Here is a 13,262-nt window from a genome sequence, read left to right on the forward strand (position 1 = left end):
ATTACGATCTTCTCTGGTGCTCATGGTTTCAGTAAAATGAACTGAACCGAGTTAACATTTAAACATTTATATCAGTATGTGCAATCTAAGCAGCTAACTCATGTTAGCTCAAGTGGATGGTCAACAACCTGGTTTATACATCCAAAGAACTGCTTGGCAACCAGACCAGGCCTCTAACTGAGACAGGCCTTTATTTGTCAAAGTGTGTAGCTACACCAGGCTGGTATAGTAACAGAGACTGGGCTTTTAATTGAAGTTCTATGGCGTACATCAGAAGCGTGCTTCACATTATCAGGTGTAAAATGAAAATGTAAAAAGTGAAAATCTCAGGTCTCACCTGTCGTTGAGCATCAGGGCGTTCCAGTAGGCTTCTAATGGAGCCGTTACCACAGCGTCAAACAGTGTTTGCTGCAGCAACACCTCGTCGCCTAGGCAACGGACAGGTTTGGTAAAAAACACAAATGACTTTTAAATGAATGTCAAATAAACACTCGTCACTCTGGACAAGAACTTCTTTAAAATTGTTAAAGACAAAAACTGTTTAATCAATAATTATAAGCCATTATACTTTGTATAAATATAAATGTATGGAAACCTTATTAAAGGGTTATTATTGTAGTGTCAGAAACCTACACTCGAGGTCGGGCTCCTTCCCCAGCAGGTAGCGGATGGCGGCCTGAAGCTGAGAGTATTTCCTGTGGCCGGGGTCGATGTCCGTCTCACAGTACGTCCTGAGGAGAAGAGGCTTCATTAAACCAGGATCAACTACAGAGAAACCTGCCTTAATGTTTTCAGCTGGTTTTAGATACAGAGTTAATGAAAAATATATATTTGATGTCTGAGAATAACTTCAGCATAGTGCTGGAAATATTTTTGGGAAGACACTTTGAATCATAACTATGTGGACATGACTCTTATCATATCTCTACTCTATATTCTATTACTCCCACACTCACCTTGTCATTTACATTCGAAAACATTATGTTGTATATTCTGCGTGTTCTGCCAACAAACTGAATTAAAAATTAAACTGATGTAGTCAGCTGTATCAAACATCGGTTCATGTATCAAACTGATGTTTTGCAGTTTCAGACGTACCACTCGGAGGCGATGCTGAGGTCTGGGGAGGTGAGATCGTGCAGGCCTGCAGGGGAAGGTACAAACACGTCAGTCAGGTCAAATGAAAACACACAGACTGACCTTATCAACATGGAAATGTAGGTCACGTTTCCAAGTCACATGTACAAGGTTGTATTTTCATATGTATGAATAAACAACTTCAACATCCATCTACACTCACTGTTCTGATTTGTTGTATTTTCAAACCAACTTCAGCATCAGATACAATAGTTTATTTAAGAGGTCTGCAGCAGTGCATTGTGGGAAAGCCTACCTTCCTCCACAGATACGTTTCCAATAAACATGAGCTGTCCGTGACCCTTCGTCAGCACCATGCCGAAGCTGCAGAAACAGAGAAGAAGACAGAGAAGCCTTTGTGATTAAATAACATACCTTGTAAAATGCTGCCATCTAGTGGTCAGATCACACACACACAGCTGGATGTATCAACAGTGAGAAGAGAAACAAGTATTTTGGGTCAGTGTCCAGCTGCTACTGGATCACGAGGTTGATATTTGAGCTGCCTGATATATTGGCCAATACATTAACACAAACATTTAGACACATTTATATTCCTTATATATATATATTTTTGTTTTTCTAAATGAGATTGTGATAGTAGTATGGCATCGGGTCTCGATGGCAAAAGCCCGGTCACCTCTAGTTACCAGCCTTGATCTAGGGACGACTAGTGAAGGTAGGCTTGAGGATCTCAGGTCACGACTTTGAGCAAAAGGAGTCATAAACTCAGCTATATAACGCAGCGCTAAACCATGTTGAGCTTTAAAAGTTTTTATAAATATCTGTTCTATTTAGTTCCATTAAATTAGAGAGAAGGCCGATATCTCCAATACTCTGAAAGTGATCCCAGAACAATCTGGACTGATAGACAGCCCTACAGGTGAGAGGAAAATGTGGGTTTTTGATGGATCTTTTGACAGATGCCCAACAGGACGGTTTAACAAGAACTTAAATGAGAGGTGTGTAGGACTGAGTGGCAGCTAGCGGTGAGGATTATAGATTGCAACTTGCTGAAACTCCTCGTGTGACAAACATGAACTCTCGGTTCATTCAGTGTTCATTGTTCAGGTTTTTACCACGAGCCAAATTATCCACAAAGGTCTCTTCTCTCCAGAACAAACAGGCCAGCTGATTCAAACCAGTAAAAACACTGAATACAGCAGTTCACGTTAAAAATAGAGTCAGTGTTTGGTTTGTGTTTTCTGGGCTTCTGTTGAAACATGGCGGTGCAACATGGACGAGGACCTGCTCCCTATGTGGATATAAATGTCTCATTCTGAGGTAACAAAAACACAAGAGTTGCTATTTTCAGGTGATTAAACAATAAAGAAAACAAACTTATTATATAACACTGCTGACATTATTTCTGCTCAGGGAAAGAAGTTAGAAGTTGTCTCCAGTTTTAAATATCTCGGTATCTGGCTTGATGACGGTCTCTCTCCCTCATGTTGAAAATCTTCTTAAAAAGCTGAGACTGAAGTTAAGGTTCTATTTCAGAAATAAGTCCTGCTTCTCTATGGAGGCCAGAAGGAGACTGATCTCTGCTACCTTCTTACCGGTTCTTGATTATGGTGATCTATTGTACATGAATGCACCTGCACACTGTTTGCACATGTTAGATACTGTATATCACAGTGGTCTGAGGTTTGTTACAAACTGTGAAGGCCTCACTCATCATTGTACTCTTTACTCCAGGGCTGGGTGGCCATCTTTGACTATGTGTAGGCTCAGTCACTGCTATTTGTTTATTTATAAAGCCATTCTGGGTAAACTACCATCGTACATTTGCACTTTGATTGCTCGGAGATCTGACTGTAGTTATAGTCTGAGCTCGCAAGATTTGGTTTTATTGTCTGTCCCACGTGAACAGACTGAATTGGGAAAGAAATCTTTTCAGGTCTCTGCTCCCCTCACTTGGAACGGCCTGCAAGATGTATAGAAACTGAGGGTTTTGGTCCCTATGTCTGGTCTTAAAGGTCTCATATGTACAATGGTGAATGAATCGGTTGGTACTTGTGGATGCCTGCAGGTATTTAAATCATTTATATCTTAGTATCTTTCATGTTTGTGTTTTTTATGTCCTTGCTGTTCATTGTTGAGTTGTAATTTGTATGCTGCCGTCTTAGCCAGGTCTCCCTTGAGAAAGAGATCACTGATGAAGAATGAGTTAAATAAAAATAAATGAAAAATAAACATTCTCTTTCTGCCAATATATCTCCCAAAATCCTGCACACTGGCTTTCAGTGGGCAGACACAGGTGGATCAAACATCAAACCATTACAGTTGTTTAAAAGTCTCAAAGACAAAAACAGGTGATTTACCTGAAAGGTGTCTCATCTATGTTGGTGTAGAAGTATTCGTTGACGAGGTACAGAGGTCGTTTCTGTTGGAAGAGACGAGAGGAGAACCATGTTATGATCAGCTGACAGTCACTGTAGAAACATACATCAAAAAGCTGGATCCACATCAGAGTTCATCAAACATTAAACATGCAGACTGAAGCAGCTGGTTGTGTCTCCACATCTGTTCAGTCTCATCAGGTAGACATGTTTCTGTCTTATCTTATTTTATCATTAGCTCTGGTCTCTACGACAGAACACTCCTTTACTATTTTATCTACTGAATCCTGATGGTAAAGTCAATATGCTAATGTTAGCCTCTGTTAGCTCCTTTAGCTGCTGTGACAGTTTGGTAAACAGTGTTTAAGATCAGCTCACAATCAAACTGACATCTGCTGTTCACAATAAACTGCAGCCAATCAAATGGAGGCCCACCAGGAAGTCTTCTTCAGCAACATAAACACAGCATTACTGCCATCTACTGAGCTGGAGGGGAACTACAGGTGTGTCCTAATCCCATACTATACTATTAAATCTACATTATGTACTTGTGCAGTGGTGGAATGTAACTACAGTACGTTTTACTTATGTAAATAAAACACTTAAAGATATAATGAAAATACATTAAAAAAATATATTTTGATGCTATTACTCTGAAGGTTTTGACTGCATGACTTTTAACACTGTGCAGTAATGCTACTTTTAGTTAAGTGAAAAATCTGAATACTTTTCCCACAGCTGTTCTTGTGACAGTATTTGATGGTGATATATTCAAGTAGTAAATGATAAAACAAACACTGACAAATTATAACGTTTGTGTGACACTGCCATTCAAAAGTTATGAATCAACTGTTCTTATTGATGTTTGAATGAATTAATAACTTTATTTTGAGCAAAACAAAAAATAAAAACAAACAGACATGCTTGAAAAGGAGCAGGAGGAAGTGTACACTTATATATCCTTCCCCCTTCTCAGTATTCATGTCTCATTTAAAAAGGAAATTGTCAGCCAAAATCATTTTACTATTTTTACCAGCAGCACCGTTGATATAGATAAACAGTGTTAGATATTAAATATACAAACCCCATCTCAACCAGGCCCAATTAAATAAACAAATGAACCCATCAGCATCACCCCTCTTCATCTGCACATCTCCTACATATACTGTTTCTGTACATCTCCTTTAACTCCTCCTCTCACCCATACATCCACCCCACACACTGAAATACACACTTTTCAAGGCTGTACAAACACAATTTGTTTAGATTTGATTTTTCTCCTTTCAGTATAAAACAGTATAATTCATAAACCAAATGTATTATAATAATAATAATAATAATAATAATAAAGACTTGATTAAGGACACAAGCAGGAGGTTCATAGTGACTAAAAAAATACATAAAAACAGACAATAAAAACAACAATGCAACAATACAATAAAAACGTACATCAATCACAGTCATAGCAGCCATTATCAACCAGATGTAGTCACGGAGGGACAGACATCAGGTAGGCTATCAGCCCTCACATACAGACTGGAGCGCCAGTGGCTCCACAGTCCTGAAGAGAACCGAAACGAGCTCTTCTTACCGTCACACAGGTACAATATGATGTCATTTCCTGAGGCCGACAGCCTGCACATAAATTTGTACATGAGATTGCGTATTACAGCAGAGCAGTTCGGCACCCCAACATTCACAAACATCTCGCTGGCACTGCACCAACGGGGAAGCTTTAAAAGCATCCTCATGGCATCATTATAGGCCACATTTAGTCTCTGCATGTTTTTTTGCTATAAACACGCCACAAATGGGCAGTGTACAGAGGAGAACAGTATGCTCTAAATAATGCTACCTTAACATGAGTAGCAAGCTTTACTTGCAGGCCAATCAGCTTGCACAGAAGTTTAGCATGTGTATCTTTAATATCTTTTTTAATATCTTTAATATCTTTATCATCTGTCAGATCATTTACAATATGATGGCCAAGATATTTCACCTCATTACATTCCTCAAGAACAGAACCAGATAAAAAGAAATCAGGGAAAACTAATTTCCTATCACCTTTGCTTCTGACTATCATAATGTTACTCTTAGTTGCATTATATTTGATGTCGAAGTCAAAACCATATTGTGTACAGACTTTCAATAGCTGTTGTAAGCCAGCACTATATGGGCAAAAAATTACTAAATCATCAGCATACATAAGGTGATTGATTAACATAGAGCCAACCATGCACCCTGTATTACATACATTCAGCTGCTGTGACAAGTCATCCATATATACATTAAAAAGAAAAGGGGACAAAATTCCACCCTGTCTCACCCCATTACTGACTCGGAAAGGTTCTGACACAGAGTTTCCCCATTTTATGTGGAAGGTCTGATGAGCATACCAGTAGACAAGAATTCTTAAAATCCACATGGGGACCCCTCTAACACGCAATTTATTATACAATTTTTCATGACTGATGCGGTCGAAGGCCTTGGAGGCATCGATGAAACACATAAAAATAGTTGAGTTCTGTCTGTTGTATTTGTCTAAAATTTCTTTTAAGGCAAAAATGCACATGTCAGTGCCATGTTTCCATTTAAAAACCAAACTGGTTGTCACTTGTGATTATGTAATCTTCTAGCCTATTGAGAAGGATTTTCTCCACAACTTTAGATAAGATACTGGCTAATGCAATAGGCCTGTAGTTCTCTATACTGTTTATTTTGCCTGCTTTGTTTTTGATTACAGGCACTAACAAGACAGACATGATAGAGTCAGGCAGGATTCCATGGCTTAGTAAACCTGTCAGGCAGATAGCAAGTAAAATACAAAGTTTTATTGTTTGCATCTGAAATGAAGAAGAATCAAATGATTCAAACTTCCATTTAGTAGATGTCCCAGTGCAATACTGTGTGAACTTGGGTTTGAATTTGTTTTCCACATCAGAAAAGCATCATTGATCCTCGATCATTATTGCTGCAACTGGACTCTAAATACTGAGTTAGTGTATTTCTCTTCAGGCCCTCTGAAGTTCAGACAGTGGTTAGATTGAAGAGGGTTAAACTGTGGTTTGTCAGTTCATAGCATGTTCAGCTGATATTTGACCAGTGCTAACCCTCCCACTGACCTTCTGTTTCTATTGTGAAGTTTGAAGAAGAGCTGAAGGTATTTCCAGCTTGTTGGAAGCATTATTGTGCACTTGGCAGTTAAACAGGAACCATTCCTGTTCAAGTCTGCACACGTTTTGATGCTAAGCTTCCAGCTTCTTTTACCAATGACTGCTAATTTCTTCTGTTCTTATTCAGCTGTTGCTCAGAGGGATCTGTGTCTCTGTCATTTATCAGTATAGTTGAACCGTGGTACAGCATTTTGTTCTTCACACACAAAACAAACCCTTCATGCTAAATAAGATCTCTTTGTAAATAGAACTTTCCACAACCTAAAAGCATCAGAGACCAATCAGACATACAGAGGAGTCGTCTCACACGTCTGACTGGACCACATCAACAGGAGATGACAAACAGCAGGTTTCCTCGACTGTGTGACTGAGACCTGGGGCCTGTATCACGAAGCGAGATCAACCTTTCCTGGGTTACCCAGACCTATCCTGGGTTGACTAATCCTAACAATGGCAATCAGGATAATCAGTATCACGACGCTGGATATCAACTCGGTAACTCAACCCAGTGTTGCTTTATCAAGAGCTGTGAACGCGCACACAGCGGACCAATCACAATCATGAGAGAAGCGCAGCGTCACTGATCGTCCTCACAGAGCGCCGTATGTGAGGGGAAAAAAGTATTTCTCGTGAGGATCAGAGATTAATTCTACTAAAATATGAGGAGGAGAAAAGCAACATTAGAGAAAAGGCCAACACCGTGGCAGCTGCAGGAGGAGGAAACATGCGTGGCAACGCATAACGGGATGAATAATGTTTAGTTTTAGTTTAGATTAGTTTATTTGCACATAATGTTAAAAACAGACAGTATAACATTTACAAGATTAAAAAAAGAAAAGTGCCAGAGAGCTTAGAAGCCACTAAAAGCTTATCAAAGAAATTCCCCTGTCAAAACATCAATGAAATCACATAATAGAGAAGAAAAAGAAACGGGTGAGGAAAGAAGAAATAGAGGAGGAGAGAGGGAAAAATCAAGACCAAACAAGGCAGCAAATAAAATGATGTGCAGGTTAAATGACTCATCACTGGTTCAAGTAGCTACAGTACCTGTACCTGTACATCTGACACTGATCACACCCTTGAATCCCATGAAATCAATGCTGCGCAGATGAATTGCGTGTATTACAATTATCGTCTAACATCATTGCGTCTGATAAATTGGTCTTCTTTGTCATAACGTTATATATGCTACAATAAAGCTTAAAGCTGACGCCACAATTAAATCATATCAACACCAAATTGATAGTCTGAATAAAATCATCCTGATATTGAGCTGTGTTAGAAATTAACAGCTGCACAAAAATATAGCTAGTGTCCCTCTTTAAAAAACAAAAAGGAAAATCCCTCTAACACCATGAAGTGTAGACATGATAGGCTACTTTCCACATTTCCAGCAGCAAAGCTGTCAATTAGGCCCATTATCTTTAACAGGGATCATTTCCTCCAACAAAACAAAATGTTGGCACTAAATAATGGTGCTATTAAGTGTCTGCAAATGATCAGTTTCTTTCTTATGAAGGGGTGGGATGAAAGTTCCACTTCTTTCCACTCCTTTTTGAACAATCTTTTCATTGTCTGTTGTTGTTGCTTTCTTTTCTTTTTAAATGTTCAAAATAAACTTTCAAATCAAAATCAATCAAATGAATTAATCTTCTCGTCATGACAGTTCTCAGTGTGTGTGTGCGTGTGTGTCTGTGTCGTCTCAGTGAGGCATAAAACCTTTCTGTTTCCTGGTTTGTCTCAGGTGAGTCAGCTGATGGGCGGAGCTTCATTAGATACTGTGTGTCTTTGTTTACAGTATGAAGTTCATTCACACAATAAACAATCCAAACTGAATCATATCAAATAATCTCAGCATGCTAACTAAAACTAACCAGTGCTTTTCTTCAGACTAACTGAAAATCATGAACCTGAACCTCCGGCCCCCTTGTACACCTTGTACACCTTGTACACCTTGTACACCTGGTGTGACAGCGATGATGACTGTGACCATGACAACAACAGTAACACAACAGAAACAAAACATAGTGAAGAATGAAGACAGTGGACAGTGCTGTGTGCTTGACTCTATAATGTGTGGTAAATGTGTGTGTGTGTGTGTGTGTGTGTGTGTGTGCGCATGTAGAGAGGAAAGTTAAAAAGCTGGTAGAAACAAAGATTCTGTAAATTCTGTCAATCTATAACACAATATGAACCTGACTGTGTGAATGCCTGTGTGTAGAACTGCATCACTCAACAGTTTGTAATCAGCTGTTACACTGATTGTTGTGAATTCTTCATCTTCAGAGACTTTTATTTTCAAACAGAGACTTTTATTTTGTAATTACAGGTTTGCTCTTGCTTCTTCTGCATGGCGCTTATCCTCTGTGATGTGTTTCTGCCAGAGACTGAATAAAGGTTTCTGACACATGTATAGCTGCAGACACATTGTGTTTGTAGCGTACATGACTCACCCCTACAAACCACACCCACCACCAGTACAAGACAAACCCACCAACACAACAGCTATCTGAACCTTTTCCTAATCAATCTCACTCCTCTTGTCTAAACCTCACTAATCCAACCAATGAAGGCAATGAGTGCCAGCCAATCAGAGGGAGACTAGGGCAGGTCCTGCCTTCACCATCCTAGGAACCTCAAGTTTGTGACCAGTGAAGCTAATTTTGTCTGGTGTGTTCTGCATCATCCGATCGACCGTAGAACTATTTTGAATGATTATCAGCAGGAAACTCACAGTAAATGATACCAATATGTACAGTATCAGTACAAACAACAGTAGACACAGTGGAATTATACCAATATGCACATGTAAACAGTCCCCATTCTAGAATAAACGCTACCGTGTGGAAACCATGCGGCCGGTTGGAGCTCAAATTGAATGGGAAACAAAGTCCAGTGTTCACTTAAGCCTGATTTATGGTCCTGCGTTAAATCAACGATGTCGCTACGTCGTAGGGTACGTGGCTACGCAGAAGACTCGCCGTAGCCCCCGGTGTAGCCTGACGTGCACCTCCCCAGAAATGTAACTACACATCGAGGTGACGCAGACCCAGCGCAGACCGAGAGGGCTGTGATTGGTTTGCTTGGAAGCAACGCATTTCCGGTTCCGTATTTCCGTATCCCCGCCATCTTGAAACATCTTCTGTTGCGATGTAGATGTTGCAGTATTAAGGCCCATTTATGCTCAACGTTCAATACGGATACGGACGGAGCCATTTGTACGTGCTCCGCGTTCATCTCTCTGTGACCGGAAAAGCTGGAAGCTAAACAAAGAATCAACTAGAGACGACGATAACCATTCAGGAAAGGAACGCAGCCTCCTACTGCTCTGGCGGTGAATTGCACCGCGACGAAATGGAGTGACGGAGAAGTTCAAAGGGTTCACGACGGCGTCACAGCAACGACGTAGGTACGTCGTAGGTACGCCGCAGGACCATAAATCAGGCTTTAGCTGGGCGTAACTTAGCTGGGCGATGTCCGTGGATAGCTGCCTCCGTGAGAAGAGAACAGAAGGAAGGGAGGGGGGTATCACTGTCCGAGGGCTGCCGTAGAATGGCAACCAGGATGTCAGCCGACCAACACTCGCTACCCGCTCCCTGGTTGCGGCGATTTGCGATGCTGGCCAGCTAGGAATGAACTAGCAGCCAGTACAGTACAGTCCTCTCTGGTCTAGCTAACATTTAGCCGTGTTACTTACTGATCCATTAGAAAGAAAGCTAGCTGGACATGGGTTTTGAAGCCTCTTTGGTCACGGAGCTCCCTCCATCTCTTGAACGCCTGACTGAGGTTTACTCTTGTTTTTCCTCTTCTTTTATCACTCTCCTTTTTGCTCTTCTTTGCCTCCTCACACAGAGGAGCTCCTTTTCTTTTGCTAGGCCGTTTTTCACTTGTCTCCAAACTTTGTCCGTCTGCCATTGTGCTCGTGACTCAACTATCTCATGCCCAACTCCTCATAAGGACCAGCTCCAGTCCCTGATTGGCTGACCGACCAGTTTCACAATACATGACGCGTTTCCTGCCGTAAAGCAGATTTTTTCTGCGAAATTTCGTCCCCGGTGGCAGAAGCTTATTGCACAGATTGCAAAGCCACTAAGTAACCTATGTAAACGCTGATAGTGTGATTTTACTGTGGACACTACCCTGTGCAACCCACATTATTTTCATCATGATAATATTTAGGAAAAGATGCTGTCTGTTGCCTCTTTAAGATGCTGTGATCAACACGATGTGAACTGATTGATTCCTCACCCCTTTATCCACCGATGCTCTGATGCTCAGTGTTCTGCTGCCGGTCTCTCCCCTCACCATGGCCGTTCTCAGCTACAAGTGCAAATAATACAAAGTTAAATCAGTTGTGTTCCTCTCAAATTAATTTGTGAAAGCTTTCATTCCTACTGTAATTCCTGAGTTTGAAATCGTAGTTACCCTCTCATCTGTATCCTCCCACTCCACCTCCGACAGGTCCACACTGTTGTAGTTTGGCTTCGGCTTCAGTTTCTTTCCATCTTTATACTGTAGGACAGAGGACACACTGTTACTGTGTGTGTGTGTGTGTGTGTGTGTGTGTGTGAGTAGTGAAATACTGTATAACCATCCTCATAAATACTTAATACCTTCTCCCCTTAATGTACCCTTCAGGACATCTGCGACACTGTAATGGTACATCTCTTTCTTTAAATAGAGATCTAGTCAATCAGAGCTGCTGCTGCTGCTCTCAAGTTAAATCTGTCGTCTGCATTCATGTTGAACTCACCAGAGGTCGAAGGTCAGGGTGAGCCAGGATGTAACCGTTGTTGGTGATGAGGAAAGCGTAGCCGTGAGCTCCCAGCTGTGGAGGAAGGTGAGGAAGAAACATCAAGGAGAGGAAGCTCGAGGAATTTTGACATTTACAGCTTTTATTGTGAAAAGCAAGACCAACTTCCCAACACATCTCAGCCGAGCTCACCATGTATCTGGGTGCCAGCTTCATCACCTCCATCAGTGGGACGTCAGAGCCAACCACACCCAGCAGGATCCCATGGGACAGCTGGAGAGACAGGCAGCAGGGTCACTTTAATACCACAGAGTTTTAGACATCTGGAGGAATCTCCCTTCTGATCAACTGTTTTAATACAACAACACTGTTGTAATGTGAAAATGTAAACTACAGCTTCTACATTTGGTCAGTTTCTGGTCAGCGTCCTGCTCCTATGGAGGGATGAATGTGGTCTCTTTTCCTGTTTGTTGAAGACTGAAACAAAATGGCGACTGAAGAGAAAAATCCTCACAGATGCTGTTAAACTCCTCCTGAGCAGTGGTTCTCAACTCGGGTCCTTAAAGGGAGCTCCAGCGGGTACCCAGAAAAATGTGGAATATCTATTTTAACTATTTAATTCACTACAGACGTGAACCCAGTGTGAGTCAGAGGAGTGACTATTCTGCTTACAGGTTTGACAACAATGAATTCTGGCCTTTATCGTATCTAACAACCAAAATCTTTTCAGAGATAAGTCCCTTAAAGTTCAGATAACTTTAATGAAGGATGACAGTTGATTGACATAACATGAAGTCGTGTCTATTTTCAGATGTCTGACGATTTTGGACAAAAAAACAGACTCAATATGCAGAGGCTTTTACAGTAGACAGAGTTGACACTGACCGTTTCCTTCTTCTTGCTGAACACTGGCATGGCCACCGAGGTCATCAGCAGGAGACTCTGAGCTTTGGTGGTGAAGAGCTGAGACGAAGCAAACCAAGTGACACACAGTGAGTTTTCTATTTCTATAAGAACACACACTCTCAAACATGACTGATGGACTGGGGAGGCAGATTTTAAGGCTGCTGTCAGCCCTAGAGTGGTCTCCTCTGGTCTGAATCAGGGACTCATGTTGTTCCAAAGTTTTTTCCATGTGGGAAAAATCCAGGAAGTAAAGCAAACGTTGAAGAAGAGTACACTTGCAAGATAAATGTGACACTTTCTAATGTCACAATGGAGGGACAACTACGCAGGTTGATTTTAGCGCTGCTCATCGTGGACTATATTGCTGTCATTGTTCATTTTAGTCAAAGCATACAGTTTGAAAACGAGGCGCGGCTCCAACTAGAAAACAATGTTTTGATGCATTGGATGTGCTGAATGTGCATATTAAGGCAGTACAGGAGGAGGTGCACATTAATAATCCTCCAGGACTGTAACATGCTCATGTTTAACCCAAACAATGTGTCATGTGACTGCAGTTGCTTCACATCCAGGTCGCAACACCTTCTCACCACAAACCAACCGCACCAGAGTTCCTTTGGAACCAGACTGAGACCACCTCTTCAAGAAGGTCTCAGTCTGGTTGGTTTGGTGTGTTCACACCTGAGTGTGATTGCTGTGTTCACACCTGCACAAATGAACCGAACTGAGGGGGCAAACGCACCTGAGTTTGACTGAACTGAACCAAACAGGGCAGCTGTGAAAGCAGCCTGAAGACATTTAAAATGGTGACTGACACCATGTTCAAACAGTGTCACTGTGGTTTGATAAAACGATGATAATCTTACGGTCTTTTCTTTGAATTTTCTATACAGAGTTTATTCTTGGTCACCTACACACAGTTTATACACAGCTTTGTTGTCAGTGTTGTCA

At 41.2% G+C, this 13,262-nt stretch overlaps 1 protein-coding gene across 1 annotated transcript in view; it reads right to left on the reverse strand.

Moving 5' to 3' along the window:
• Positions 1 to 13,262, reverse strand: part of LOC117261994 (voltage-dependent calcium channel subunit alpha-2/delta-4-like) — a 98,849-nt gene that overhangs the window by 52,087 nt on the left and 33,500 nt on the right. The window contains exons 15-24 of the mRNA XM_078167564.1: positions 12,291 to 12,368; positions 11,598 to 11,678; positions 11,406 to 11,480; positions 11,078 to 11,164; positions 10,901 to 10,972; positions 3,462 to 3,523; positions 1,394 to 1,461; positions 1,099 to 1,144; positions 634 to 731; positions 338 to 428 (exon numbers count right to left, since the gene is read on the reverse strand). Coding sequence (XP_078023690.1) covers positions 338 to 428; positions 634 to 731; positions 1,099 to 1,144; positions 1,394 to 1,461; positions 3,462 to 3,523; positions 10,901 to 10,972; positions 11,078 to 11,164; positions 11,406 to 11,480; positions 11,598 to 11,678; positions 12,291 to 12,368 — 758 coding nt within the window. The remainder of the gene's footprint in view (positions 1 to 337; positions 429 to 633; positions 732 to 1,098; positions 1,145 to 1,393; positions 1,462 to 3,461; positions 3,524 to 10,900; positions 10,973 to 11,077; positions 11,165 to 11,405; positions 11,481 to 11,597; positions 11,679 to 12,290; positions 12,369 to 13,262) is intronic.

This window comes from Epinephelus lanceolatus, chromosome 5 (assembly GCF_041903045.1).
Source record: "Epinephelus lanceolatus isolate andai-2023 chromosome 5, ASM4190304v1, whole genome shotgun sequence".
Taxonomy (NCBI): domain Eukaryota; kingdom Metazoa; phylum Chordata; class Actinopteri; order Perciformes; family Serranidae; genus Epinephelus; species Epinephelus lanceolatus.